Below are 13,481 nucleotides of genomic sequence, written 5' to 3'. Positions count from 1 at the left end.
TAGCATGAACGCTTGAAATAGCCTTAATACTTTATTAAAACTGGCACCAACAAATTTTTACATAATAGTTTTGCTTAATTTCAGAAAATAATATTTTACTACAATTCTCTGGTTTCTCAAAATTTTCTGTCGATGTACATTACTTTGGGATTAATTTTAATCAATAACTTACTCCCGACTGCATTATTTCTGTCTTTGGTTCGAGTAAGTATTTCCTGAACTAAATATTGAGATCGACGATTCAAGAATTATTTATTTGTTATAAGTCCATCTACAACCAACAACTTTATACAGTGCAACAATTGACTTTTATGAACCGATTCAGTGCGTTCAAGAATAAAAATCTATTTAAAGCGTTATATATAATTATCTCTCGTTATCGTTATCTCTTTTCGTTATCGTTATAATGAGTAGACCAGCAAACCCAAGGAGCATAACATGACTAAGTAATTAACTTATCTTCGAATATACTTTCCGAATTTTTCCCCTATCCTACATATTTTTAAACTACTGCCAAGTTTGGATGATTAATAGGATTTTCTCCTCTTGGTGGAGCTCGTTAAACTGAAATAACCAATCTTAATATGATATCCAATTCATTTTGATTTTTAATAATGTCAACCCGAAAATATATGATTGTATAGTATAATTATATCGACAAATATATAACGTTTTAATTAATTTACATTGAATTAATAATTTACGATCATACAATATTATGTTAAAACGTAAAATATAATAATTTAATAGCAAAAATAAAGTACTTAAAAAATATATATATTATTGCAATAATTAATAATTACATATAATATAAAATAAAAGGCGGAATTATTCAATTTATTAATAGCTTTTTATTAATATTCATATAAGCACGACAATCTTATAATTATATTTTTATAATACAAAGGTATAATAATTGTTTTAACATTATATAGTAGGTACTCCATCGCAATATGGTTGATTATTCCATTTTATGAAAGATGAATCGTACACTTTATATGCCAGTGTTACCTCAGATCGCAATTTATACATTAAACCATTTTTTAAAAATATAAATAGTCTCTTCTTATCGATACAACCTTCAGCTATCGATTTTAGCAATATTTTTATTTTGTTATTACATGACTCATGGTATAAGACGATAATGTTCCATGGTTCACATTCTTCACGAACGAAGCTCGCGAACATGTAATTTTCACATTTCATTCCAATGAAAAATATCATAGGAAGTATATGATTGAAACATTGAAAAACCTTAAAGTTTTTCCTACAATCATCATCTTCAACTGCCTGTTTTATTGGCTTAGGCTGAATAAGACATCTTATTTTCTGCTTATAGGCATTGTAATCTATAACAAAATATAAAATAAGCTGTAAATTTAAGTTACTACTTAAAATCATTGATCAGTGGTTCTTTTGAGTACAGTAAGATTAGATATGAAATCAATTGTATGTACTTTCTCCTCTTTCCAAAAAGTATGCAGTTAATCCAAATTAATTTGGTATCATCAAAGACATAACTTGTTTACTACTCTGCACTTTGTTAACTCGAGATCGTTTCTTGTAAGATTATGTAACTGAAATTTCACACAGTTTTCTATGTTTTATAATCTTAAATGGCATTTTATCATTTTGTGCTGATAAAGTATTTCATGCCAGAACATCCTTACAATTGAGTGATATCGACACCAATCATAAATTTGATAAATGGAACGTATTAAGTTTTTTATTAAATGAATATTTATAACCCAATTAAATAAAAAAATTTATTTTATATTATTTTTCTTTGTTTTAATATAAATTTTTAATTTCACTTTGTGTGTCTCTTTAATATTTAATATAAAACATACAATCAAACAAACAGTTTATAAATAATTAAATTCAGCCATTATTGTTTATTAATTCTTAACAAAAATTTTTGTATTCAATTGTTCTTCAATAAATTGTACGGACAAGTAAAGATTATCATTTTTAATTCGAACTAATTTAAAATGCTTTTTTGGAAGTTTTACGAAATTGATATGGAAAACGTTTTAAAATGGATATCTTATGATGCCGAACTTAACTTGCAGCGATTCTATAACCCTGTATCAAACTCAAAAATAGAGACAAACTTATATTGTCTGCAGAATCAAGTACTCGATAAGAATTATTTGGTGAATATCACTATGTCAGTATCGATGTGAACGCCGTACTAATTTGACCATTGAGGGAATAGAAACATGAGAGAAGTTGTCAATGAAAGATGAGCGTCAGACCCATACTATTGGCGATACTCGCAATACTTCTGGTGAATAGCACCATTCATTACTTTTGTATTACCTATGCTAACATAGATACTATTGTATCTGTCTCTACACTTTATCACCATTGTATTAAACGTCATACATTTCTTACCGTGCAGTTAGGGTTTAAATCCCAAACAATAAAAACTTAATTTTTGAAGCTGAAACAAAAGATAATTGAATTTTAATTTCCACAACTTTGTACTATTTGTGATTCAATTCCATTTATCATTGACAAAAAGTATAAAATAATTACGTTTTATGTTGAAAATATTTAGCATGTATACGACTGTACTGTTATATTATACCTTTACCTTTTATTATATTTTGAAACAAAACTTTCTTGTCATAAATCATTCATTTATACTTTTAATTAATTATTATAATAGAGAATACTTAAATTAAAATTAGCAATAAAACACACACAAAATATAAAACGAAGGCGTGGTCTTGGCGTTTTTTTTCTTTTGGTAATTATATTTTTATATAAAACTCATGCATAATTTTACAATAAAACAATGGAATAAATACTTAAAATATTTATGCGCCATATTTATGAATAAACGAGAATACATTGCTCAAAAAGAAACATTATTACCTTAAGCTTTTTCAGTTTTCGTTATGAAAATTGAGATCTAGATTTTCCTAATAAAATTATCTCCTTTTTGTCTTATCTTAAGATTCACATTTTTCATACGCCATAATTTGAAAAAGTCATCTTAAAATTTCATCATTTATTCTTTAAATTACAACTATCATTTAAAAGAAAATGTTCGCTTTCTGGATGCCTTTTATTTATTATGCTTCAGAAAAATATTGTTCGTCAGTTTCAAACCGGTTACCATCCCCTAAATTTTGCTAATTCTTCTTCATCTATTTTAACATAACGGTTCATTAATTCATTCATTTTGGTACATCTATTGTGCATCGTAATAAATAATGCTATGATCATCTTCAGATAATAATCATAACTCAGCTGTATAATGTAAATAAGAATAGCGCAGAGCGTCTTTGAAGCTCTTTTAAATAAAAAAATGTGTATGCAAAAGAAAAACACGTTGAAATTACAACGTATACATCGTCGGTTGCGATTACTTCAAACAATAATACGGTAGTTGCTTGATGTCGAATTTGTACATATTACGCTTAAAAATGTAAAACTTTTTGAGCGAGACAGACTCATTAAACAAAGAAATTGGTAGATCAGAATTATTTTTATAATTTCTTTCAAATTAATAAACATTAAATTAGTTAAAGTCAACCAAAATATGCTTGAAGAGTTAGAAGGAATTCTCGCAAGAGATGTGGTCGTTAGGATAAGATTACAGATCCATTTTAGGGATAAATCGGTCCATTAGAACGTCTTCTCTTCTCTAAGAAGATTTTATCAATTTGACGCTATTTGTTTTCCAGTTATAGAAAAGCAACTCGTTTTTTTTTTCTTTCGCAATTCGCTTAAAAATTATCGAAATTACAATGATCGCTTTTTTATCCCGAATCCAATAAGCCCTCGAACATATTGAAATAACTGATATCCTTCTTGTTTTAATTTTATTTAAACTCATATTTGCTGAGAAATAAACGTACATTGGACATTACACATCATACATTCAACAATATAATGTATATGATAATAATATTAAAGCCGGCATTTTATTTTAAATAAAATATAAAATAGTTTAAGTACATTTCCTAGGAATTATTATATTTATTAAAACGAAAAATTACATATTCACATCCATAACAAATCAATTTTATAAAAAATATACAATAAAATTCATATTTGAAAATTAAACTTCGTTCGAGTCGACGAGTCGAGTCAAGACGAGTTTTGATATGTTTTTTTTATTATTTTTTATTTTAATTCATACCTACACGATACAAGCACACAAAATAAAAATAAAAAATGTATTCTGTATATCTATTTAAGAATTTATTATACAAAATTATGTTTACGGTCGAGATTTATCCATCATTAATCGTCAAGCGAACACGCGGGCGGCGTAAATAACAGCAAAACGTTACCTTTTACACACAAAATAATCATTTCTTTGTATGATTGTTAGGTTTGTTGTATATGATATTGACGATTTGCGCTCTTATAGAAAAAGATTACAATGTTTACATACATTTTGAAGGGAAGAACGAGGCAGGGGGAAGAAGTTACAAAGCTGTATAAATACTACACATACGATTTTAACGGACAATTTAATTTTTACGGTTAAATTTTATAATCTTGTTATTTTAAGAATTTATTTTTATCTAAAAACTTATATACGTAGAGGTTTGTTCTGCTATGGCTTGGGCTGTTTATTGTGTGGAAGAAACAATTATTCTTATTTATTGATTTCTTATTCTAATTTAAATCAATATTTACACTTTTATTTTGTTGAAAAAAAAAAATAAATTCAAAAAAAGGTGGGGTCGCCGAGTTTTATATTATATTAATGAAATTCTTTATGCGTTGGCTGTTGAGTGCATTTTTTTTAAAGTTCGAAAAGATAAGAAATTTGTTGTAACGTAATAAATTTGTCATTAATAATTATTTTATTAATGTACGCCATTTTGTTTTCTTTTTTTTAATTTCAAGGTTAAAATAAGACAAAAGAGGAGTGTAAGTGAGATGATTCAATCAGAACAAATTAAAGCTATTTAATACAGTAAAAGATGTTATAAAAATTGACTAATAAAGGAAAATGAAAGAAACCGCTCGCATTTTGCTTAGACCTCATGAAATGTGTTTCTTAGATGTCAAATATCATTAGTAACGCATGAGTTAGCAGCACAAATGTTTCTATTTGTAAATAAAAAAGTTTTAATTCAATGAAACGGTCAATGCGAAAGTTAATCACTTAAAAAATTAGTAATTAAGCAACTTGTATGACGTAAATGTGAAGTGTTTATCAAATAATCGAAAACTACTATACATGTATAACGTATACGTATTTTAAGTTGCCTATTTATTAATTTTGTAAGTTAACTTTAACATTAACCGTTCTATTTAATTAAAAATTTATTGTTTATTAACAAATAGAAACATTTACGCCACTCACCCATTCGTTACTAATGATATTTGACGCTTAAGAAACACATTCAATGAGGTTGCTTTCGAATGCGTCGAACGGTTTCTTTCATTTCCTTTATGTAACATCTTTAACTGTACTAATATGTTTTCAGATTTTTAAATAAAAAAAATTATTTCTGTAATGTCTTCCCTGTCTTTTCAACGAAAATAAAATTGAACAATTAAACAATAAAATTTTAATCGCAAGGCAAAAAAATGCTGGAAATACGAGATCCAGTTACGAGATTTTGTTACATTGTTTATGATAAATCTTTAAAGTGACGTCACTCAGTTAGTAGCCATTTTATAACGTTATTGTTTAAAGTTATACGAAATGATCAATGACCTTGTTTATTAGAACCAAAAAGAAATTATTGCCTCTGTCCACCAAAAATGGTTTATTTATTTTCAATTTCAATAGAAAAAAATCTTTTACAAAAGTTGTTTGATTTATAAAAGAGCAGTCATTTACTTTGTATGTTGATGATAATCGATCCCCATTAAAAATGGTGTATGATTAAAAATAAAATTCGGCACAAAAAAATACTTGTCTTTAAGCGTGAATACGCAAACCGAAATAAATTGTAGCGAATTTTAAGAAAATAACTTTATTTTTGTGGATAAATCGATCGAGTGAATTATATGTTTTAGCAAAAACGTATACTTTTTTTCTTTTATAAAAAGAAGACAATCGTTATATTACTGTTGAGGTTATGTCGCACATAGTTTGGTTATTCACTGCATACAAACTAAAAAATTAACAAAAATACAATTCAAGGAGCGAAAAAAGCAAACAAAACAAACAAACGAAAAAGAATTGTGTGTAATGATTTCGCCGCTATTTTACGAAATACAAAACCCACATATAGCTAGTGGTCCACATATATAGCTATGCGTTTGTGTGTGAGTGTGTTTTTTTTGTTTATTTTGCCGGCAGCAATCACCTTCTTGTCCGTTTTGTTTCGCGCGTTCTTCTCTTATTTTTTTGTCCACAAACATCGTGTGTTATTTTTCACAAACACTTGTTTGTATTGCATCGTATGCAACAGAACACAGAAGCATAAGCGAGAGAGTTTAACTTGATTTTATAGCTATTTATCTAAAATATATCTTTAAAATTGAATCACCTATTGTGTTAGGGATTATTTTTAAATGCAGCCTTTTAAAATTTTTTAATTCAATTGAAAATCGAACGAAGAAACATGATGACGCATTTTGTTCTTAATAATGGTAACTGAAATTAGTTTTTTTTATAAAAATCAGCTTAAAGTATAAAAAATAGGATTAATTTTTTTTTTTTTTTTTTTTTAAAAAAAGTCGTTAATCTTCTGCCAAAAAAAACCAATTGTATGTTTGATTTATAATTGAAATTTATGTTATGAGTAAATGTATTTTTTCTTTTGTGAGTAATGTATTTTTTCTTTTGTTTCAGGGCGCTATGTGACGCGCCGCAATGCCCATGCCCGTCGCGCTTCCGGCGGCCCCTGAGCTCAGTCCAGGCGGACGTTTGAAGCGTCACAGGCCCGAAATGAGTCCTGAACAGGAGGCGAGTCCGCCGCCGGCTGCGCCTGGTGCTCCGGGCTCACCGACGCCGCAATCAACACGTCTTACGCCCCAAACACCACAAACGCCTCAGGATCATAGTGACGTCGAACAATTTGCTGGTAAAATCGTTTATAATCCGGACGGCTCAGCGTATATTATTGAAGAGTCAGATAGTGAAGCAAGTGAAACTGGTGGTTTAGATATTGCCGGTGCTCAAGTATCGTTGCCACAACTTCACGCGGTTTACGTATCCCGTTTGTTAGCCGCGCGAAGACAACCCGATGCACCGGCCGTGCATAGTTATCGTGTTGTATCATTACGTGATGCTCGCCCACCGCCTAGACCCCGATCGGTGCCAGTGAAACCTATATTAATGTGTTTTGTTTGTAAGCTTAGTTTTGGTTATTCAAGATCGTTTGCAGCGCATGCACAATCAGAACACGGTGTTACATTACAAGAATCAGATCGTGACGTGTTATCATCAGATTGTTCAGCGATATTACAATTAGTTGGTGCTGATAAAAAACCATTAGTATCGTTATTAGAACCATTAGGACCAGCGACTACACCAACACCTGATCAGACCCAAATAAATACATCAGTAGCAAATACAATGTCGACAACGACAAACGATTGTGTTACACCACCTCAAAGTAATGGCTCAGCGGATTGTGCCCAAAGTTTAGTTACACATGCTCGACGACCGAGTGATACATCACCATGTCCGGGCCCACGAAAGAGCCCTCCCGTGTCGAGTGCATCACCGCCATTTGCCACACCATCACCAGCAACATTTTTAACTGGTACAACGATTGGTGTGTGTCCCGAACATATACAGGGTCGACCATCTGGTGTTGAATGTCAACGATGTGAAATGATATTAGCATCAGGACGTTTAGGAACTCCAGCCGGTATGGCACATCCACATAGTCGAAATTCATGTAAAACGCTCAAATGCCCCAAATGTAATTGGCATTATAAATATCAAGAAACATTAGAAATACATATGAAAGAAAAACATCCAGAGGCTGAAACCAGTTGTATATATTGTATAGCAGGTCAACCTCATCCACGTTTAGCGCGTGGCGAAACATACACGTGTGGTTACAAACCATATCGATGTGAGGTATGTAATTATTCCACAACGACTAAGGGTAATTTAAGTATACACATGCAATCGGATAAACATTTAAATAATATGCAAGAATTACAAAATGGTGGTGGTAATCCAGCAATGCAATCACCTGCGGTTGTAGGAGCCGATCCAGCTGGTTTACCATCACAACAAGCCTCACCAAAAACCACGCCGTTACATCATTCACCAGTTAGTAGCGTAAGTGGTGCCAGTCATAAACCAAAACCCACATTCCGTTGTGATGTGTGTAATTACGAAACAAATGTTGCACGGAATTTACGAATACATATGACATCAGAAAAGCATACCCATAATATGCTGGTGTTACAACAAAATGTGAAACATATGCAAACGTTGAGTGCGATACATCAGCATCAGCAACAGAGTCAGCAACAACATTTAGAAAATTTATTTGGAAGTCATTTTATGGGACTAGCAGCGGGTGCAGCTGCAACTAGTGGTGATAAACCTGAAGCAGCTTTAGCTGATATGGCTTATAATCAAGCATTACTAATACAAATGATGACTGGTGGACAAATACCTGGACATTTACCTGCGGAGTTAGCACCACATTTGGATATGGGTTTAAATCCAGAAACAATGGAACCACCTCCAGAGCCTGCAGATCCAAATCCCGAGCATGTATTCTCATGTTGTGTATGTAATGCATTTAATAGTGATAGTTTAGAGGCATTAGGACAACATTTGGCCAGAGATCGTACAAAAACGCGAGAACAAGAGATATTAGCGTTGGTAGCTGGACATTATGTCTGTAAATTATGTACATATAAAACAAATTTAAAAGCAAACTTCCAATTACATTGTAAAACTGATAAACATTTACAAAGACTGCAACATGTGAATCATGTAAAAGAGGGTGGTCCTAGAAACGAATGGAGACTGAAATATGTATCAGCACCGGGAGGTGTACAAGTACGTTGTAATGCCTGTGATTATTACACAAACTCAGCGCACAAATTACAATTACATGCGGCCGGTGCTCGTCATGAGGCTGCAATTAGTTTATTTAGACATTTAAATGAACGTTGTCGAACAATACGTGGTGGTGAGCGTGCTCAACGGGCATTCTTATGTGCATTATGTGGTTTTAGTGCGCCTGCGAAATTAGGTTTATTACAGCATGTAAGATCTATGAAACATATGCATATGGAACAATTGCATCAATTACAGAAACGACAAGATGGTCAAGAGACAATCACCGAAATTGGGGATGTGTTTCAAGTTGTCGCACAGCCTGTTAGTGATTTTGATGAAGGTAAGTGTCTCAGAACCTTTTTTTTACAATTAAAGAGCCTATATTGGTAAACCTCCAGTAATACTAAAGTTCTTTTTTTTAAATTCGTGGCTTTTGTTATCAATATACAAAGTTAGATAAGTGGGCAGGAAAAAGATTCTTTTCAAGTTTTTTTTCTCAAATATGTCAAAGAAAGACTGTGCATTTTATAGCAAAAAAGTTTGAGAACTTCTAGAATGTTAAAATGAAAAGGGTCTTTTTATATATAAAAAAATTGATATTTAGTGTTATTGAGGAGGTTTTACTTCAATTGGCTCTACTTATATACTAAAAGTTAACTATCATGACATTCAATGTTTGAAAGAAGTTTAACTGTAACGTTCAAAACAATAATCAGAACCATCTTAATGGTAAAAGTAAATAGAAAAAGATTTTTTTTCGGGTGTTATTTTTATAAATTAAAATAATCAATTTTATTAGTCTTTCATTAGCTTATTATTTTTGTTGAAATATTATTACATAAAAAAAAAATAAAATAAAATTTTTAACGATCTAATGTTAATAAATATATTTTTTTTTACTAAAAATACTTAATTTGTTTATTTAAATGTGTTTACCACTTGTCTCATAAAATTAATCTACTTTAAAATATATATATATTTAGGTTATTTTTAATTAAATTTAATTGAGAAAAAATTAGATCAATTACAATTTTATTTGAAATCTTAGAAGAAGCTAATTAAGATTATTCAATTAGAGCATATTGAGTGGCTCATAATGGCCGCATTCGAAAAATACAGAGATTAGAAAGAAGTATAAATATTGATGCGATGTATCTCTTTACGATTTAAATACACATGTAATTGTTACTTATTCCACGGCCCTGCCTCAATTTAGTCTTTTATGCTTAAAAAGATGTTTTACCCACAATGATGTTTGACACTCAAACAGTAAAATCAAATTTTTCAAATTGTCCATGAAAAATGGCCCCTTTTGATAAAATTTTTAGAAAAAATATCATTTCTTATTTATTCTATTAATCTATTCACCAATCAATACATGATAATGCAATACAAAAATACAAAATATCATCAGTGGATTGTTATGGATTCTTGGAATTACTTGAAATACCATCAAAACAAAATAATGCCTTTTGCCGTATTCCGCATATTAAAAATAATTTAGTTACATTCAGTTAGTTACAGTTTCGACTAATATCTACAAACATCTACACTTCCTTTGCATTAACTCAATTAATTTGGAATTGTATAAATGTTATTTTATAAAACGGATAATCGTTGTTACTATTGGCCAATTTTTATGAGACATTTTGTAAATAGTAATAATATTGTTGAAGGCTTTTTTGATTAATAATTATAATTTAATAATGTGACTCTGTAATTAGTTAGTTAGTTAGTTGTACAGTGAACGATTACGTAATTAACAACAACAAACAAACACAAATAATAAATAATAAAAAAAAATTATGTTATTTTAAGTAATTAAATCTAAAATATGAAATTGAATATATTTAATAAATAATTTTGTGGTGTTAATTTAATTATTAGATATTTTATGTTTAAGAGTGTGATTTTGTTCTGAAAATATACATAAATTTTATGTTTATGTACAGTTGTCAAGGGTAATTTTTATGTAAATTATTACCTAATTTTTTTTAAACTTAGTGAGGAGAGATTTTTAAACTGCGTTTAATTTTTAATTAACTTCTAAGTGAGTGAGTAAATATTTATTTCTTTATTAATCTTTTAATTACCAAAATTTAATTAGACAAGACTAAAATTTAATGATTTTTGCATAAGTTAATCGATTTTTTTTCTTTTTGTCTTTGTGTATGTAGTACATTGAGTTATAATATAAAATTACTGTGGGATGGCAGTGATTTAAGACTCCCCTTTTCTATAATCACTCTCGGTACACCTAGGGTATACCTTATTAAAGTACGGCTATTGATTAGGGAACAAAAAAAATATACAATATTTTGTAAATACCGTGTATTTGTTGATAGTAGTGACATCTATTCACAGGCTCCAAGAACTATTTTTTTAAAGTTTCATTACTTGTAAATAGATACTTTATTATCTTCTTTATGACTGTCAATTACAACAAAAGTCAAACCTAGACGACGTATATGACATTCAAACTGAATTGATACTGTTCTAGGAAGAATATATATTTGGGTGTATATATCGGGGTTTATCTTATTCGGTCTCATTTCAGTTTGAACGATCTTTAATAATAGCGTCTACTTTTATAAACCTTTAAATGTTTTTAGTTCATTGCATAAATTTTCCATTTTGAGATTTTGAAAACGATTGAATTCCTAAAGAGAGAACTTAATATTTTCGCACAAAGCAAGGGTGGTCACGGGTTTGTTGACATAAGCCTCAAATTTCAAAAATGCCAATGTAAGAAGTCCAATGTTGTTAAATGGCTTCGTGGGAGGTGATTATGGTCTCTTATCTCTAGAGAGATTTTTTTAAATTTATTTTTTCATGTTTTCAAGTTAAATTACTATTTCGGTCATGGGTTGCACGAAAATTGCGAACAATAACTTCCAAACCTCCATTATTTATAAAAACCTTGCTCAACAGTAAAAACGTGTTTATTTTCATCTTTAAGAGCTGTCAACTGTCAAACTATCTTTGTTTTTCCACTTTGAACAATTCTCTTCTAAAATGGAGTAAAATTTTAATTTTGTGCTATTTTCGGGACGTGCTTACCTAATATAAAAAAAAAACTTGGATATATTTTATGAATAAATCAAAATAGTTTTTTTTTCGACTTAATTTCATCCATAAATATCTAATTATTATTATTGTTTTGTAATATTTTTTTGTGTTGTTATTACATATAATTATGAATTACATTGACTTGAAATGATTGAAGACATAATTTTCTTTCCTATATAAATATGATGCGCAATGCTTTAGTTTGTGTTTGTGTACACAGATAGATAGAAATAAAATAATAAGTAAGGTAGTTAACTGATATAATTGATTTTAAATGAGTTTGTCGTGGAAATAGTTTGAATGCATGCAATGCAAATGATACGGAAGTATTTTAATTTATTCGTCATCATTTTCTGTAATATACCTCTACATTATATACCTGTAATGTGTTAGAGTAAAATCAACAGACGTCGTGCTGAATGTTTTAAATAAATTTTCCCATCAAATAAATTGCTTATAATTTTTTTTTTTTCATATCAAATATCATTCAAAGTTCTTAAAATGGCACTCATTCTTATAATGTACCGGTATTTAATTGATTCCGGACGAGTTTTCTAGTCTGAAATCTGGCATAAATTGCAGTTTTATATAAAAAGTAAAAGACAAGATAAATTTGTTATAATATTTTGACATTTCATATTCTCTAAGGGTTTACAAAATGAGTCTTAAGGATCCAAGATCCAATTAACCTATGCTACTCATTTACGAACTCGACCTCACTTTTTACGCCCTTAGCACGCTATTCGTAAATTTTCGCTTGATATCTCTTTTCATTTTTGAGTTATCATTATCACAAACAGGCAGACAACTGGAAATGAACTAATTATATGATTTTATGAACACTTATACCAAAATTTTGTTCGTAGCATCAATATTTTAAAGCGTTACACACTTGGGACAAAACTTAGTATACCTTGAAACATAGACAAATCAATATTCTATTATTTCATTAAAAAATAAGACAAATTCACTGAATATGTGAAGTTACGGGATACGACTCTAACTGTAGATATTCCTAGATTCTCTGAGCAATAACTTACGTGATATGTAATCTGTATATTTCTTTCATAAATTCGAAAATATCTATATAAAAATGATGTAATTAAATTTCATTGATATTTGATCTACTTATTACAATTGAAAAACTTTTCAATTATATGTATTATATATACATCATGTACAGTACAACCCCTTTCCTACATACATTATTATCATTATTATAAAACTAATCGTTATACATATCAAAAAATCAAAATTACACACGTCCTATGTCACTTATGTAAATGTATTAACCGTTTGCCCTATTTAAAGAAAAAAAATTCAATATGCTCTTACAATACCTACAAAAGAACGTAATTATGATATGATACCCACCTTAAAACGTTTATATTTATATGCAGGGCACGTGATCTGGTAAAAATAGTAATTATGGCCCTTTATTCATAAA

General features: G+C 29.6%; 1 protein-coding gene across 4 annotated transcripts in view; it reads left to right on the top strand.

Moving 5' to 3' along the window:
• Positions 1-13,481, top strand: part of LOC123299053 (zinc finger homeobox protein 3) — a 210,731-nt gene that overhangs the window by 38,719 nt on the left and 158,531 nt on the right. For all 4 annotated transcript variants that reach the window (XM_044881198.1, XM_044881197.1, XM_044881199.1 and 1 more), the window contains exon 2: positions 6,782-9,305. In XM_044881198.1, coding sequence (XP_044737133.1) covers positions 6,803-9,305 — 2,503 coding nt within the window. In that variant the 5' untranslated portion in view covers positions 6,782-6,802. The remainder of the gene's footprint in view (positions 1-6,781; positions 9,306-13,481) is intronic.

Source organism: Chrysoperla carnea, chromosome 4 (genome assembly GCF_905475395.1).
Source record: "Chrysoperla carnea chromosome 4, inChrCarn1.1, whole genome shotgun sequence".
In the NCBI taxonomy this organism is placed as follows: Eukaryota; Metazoa; Arthropoda; class Insecta; order Neuroptera; family Chrysopidae; genus Chrysoperla; species Chrysoperla carnea.
Note: the sequence above shows the minus strand (reverse complement) of the source record. Positions and strands in the feature narration are given on the sequence as shown.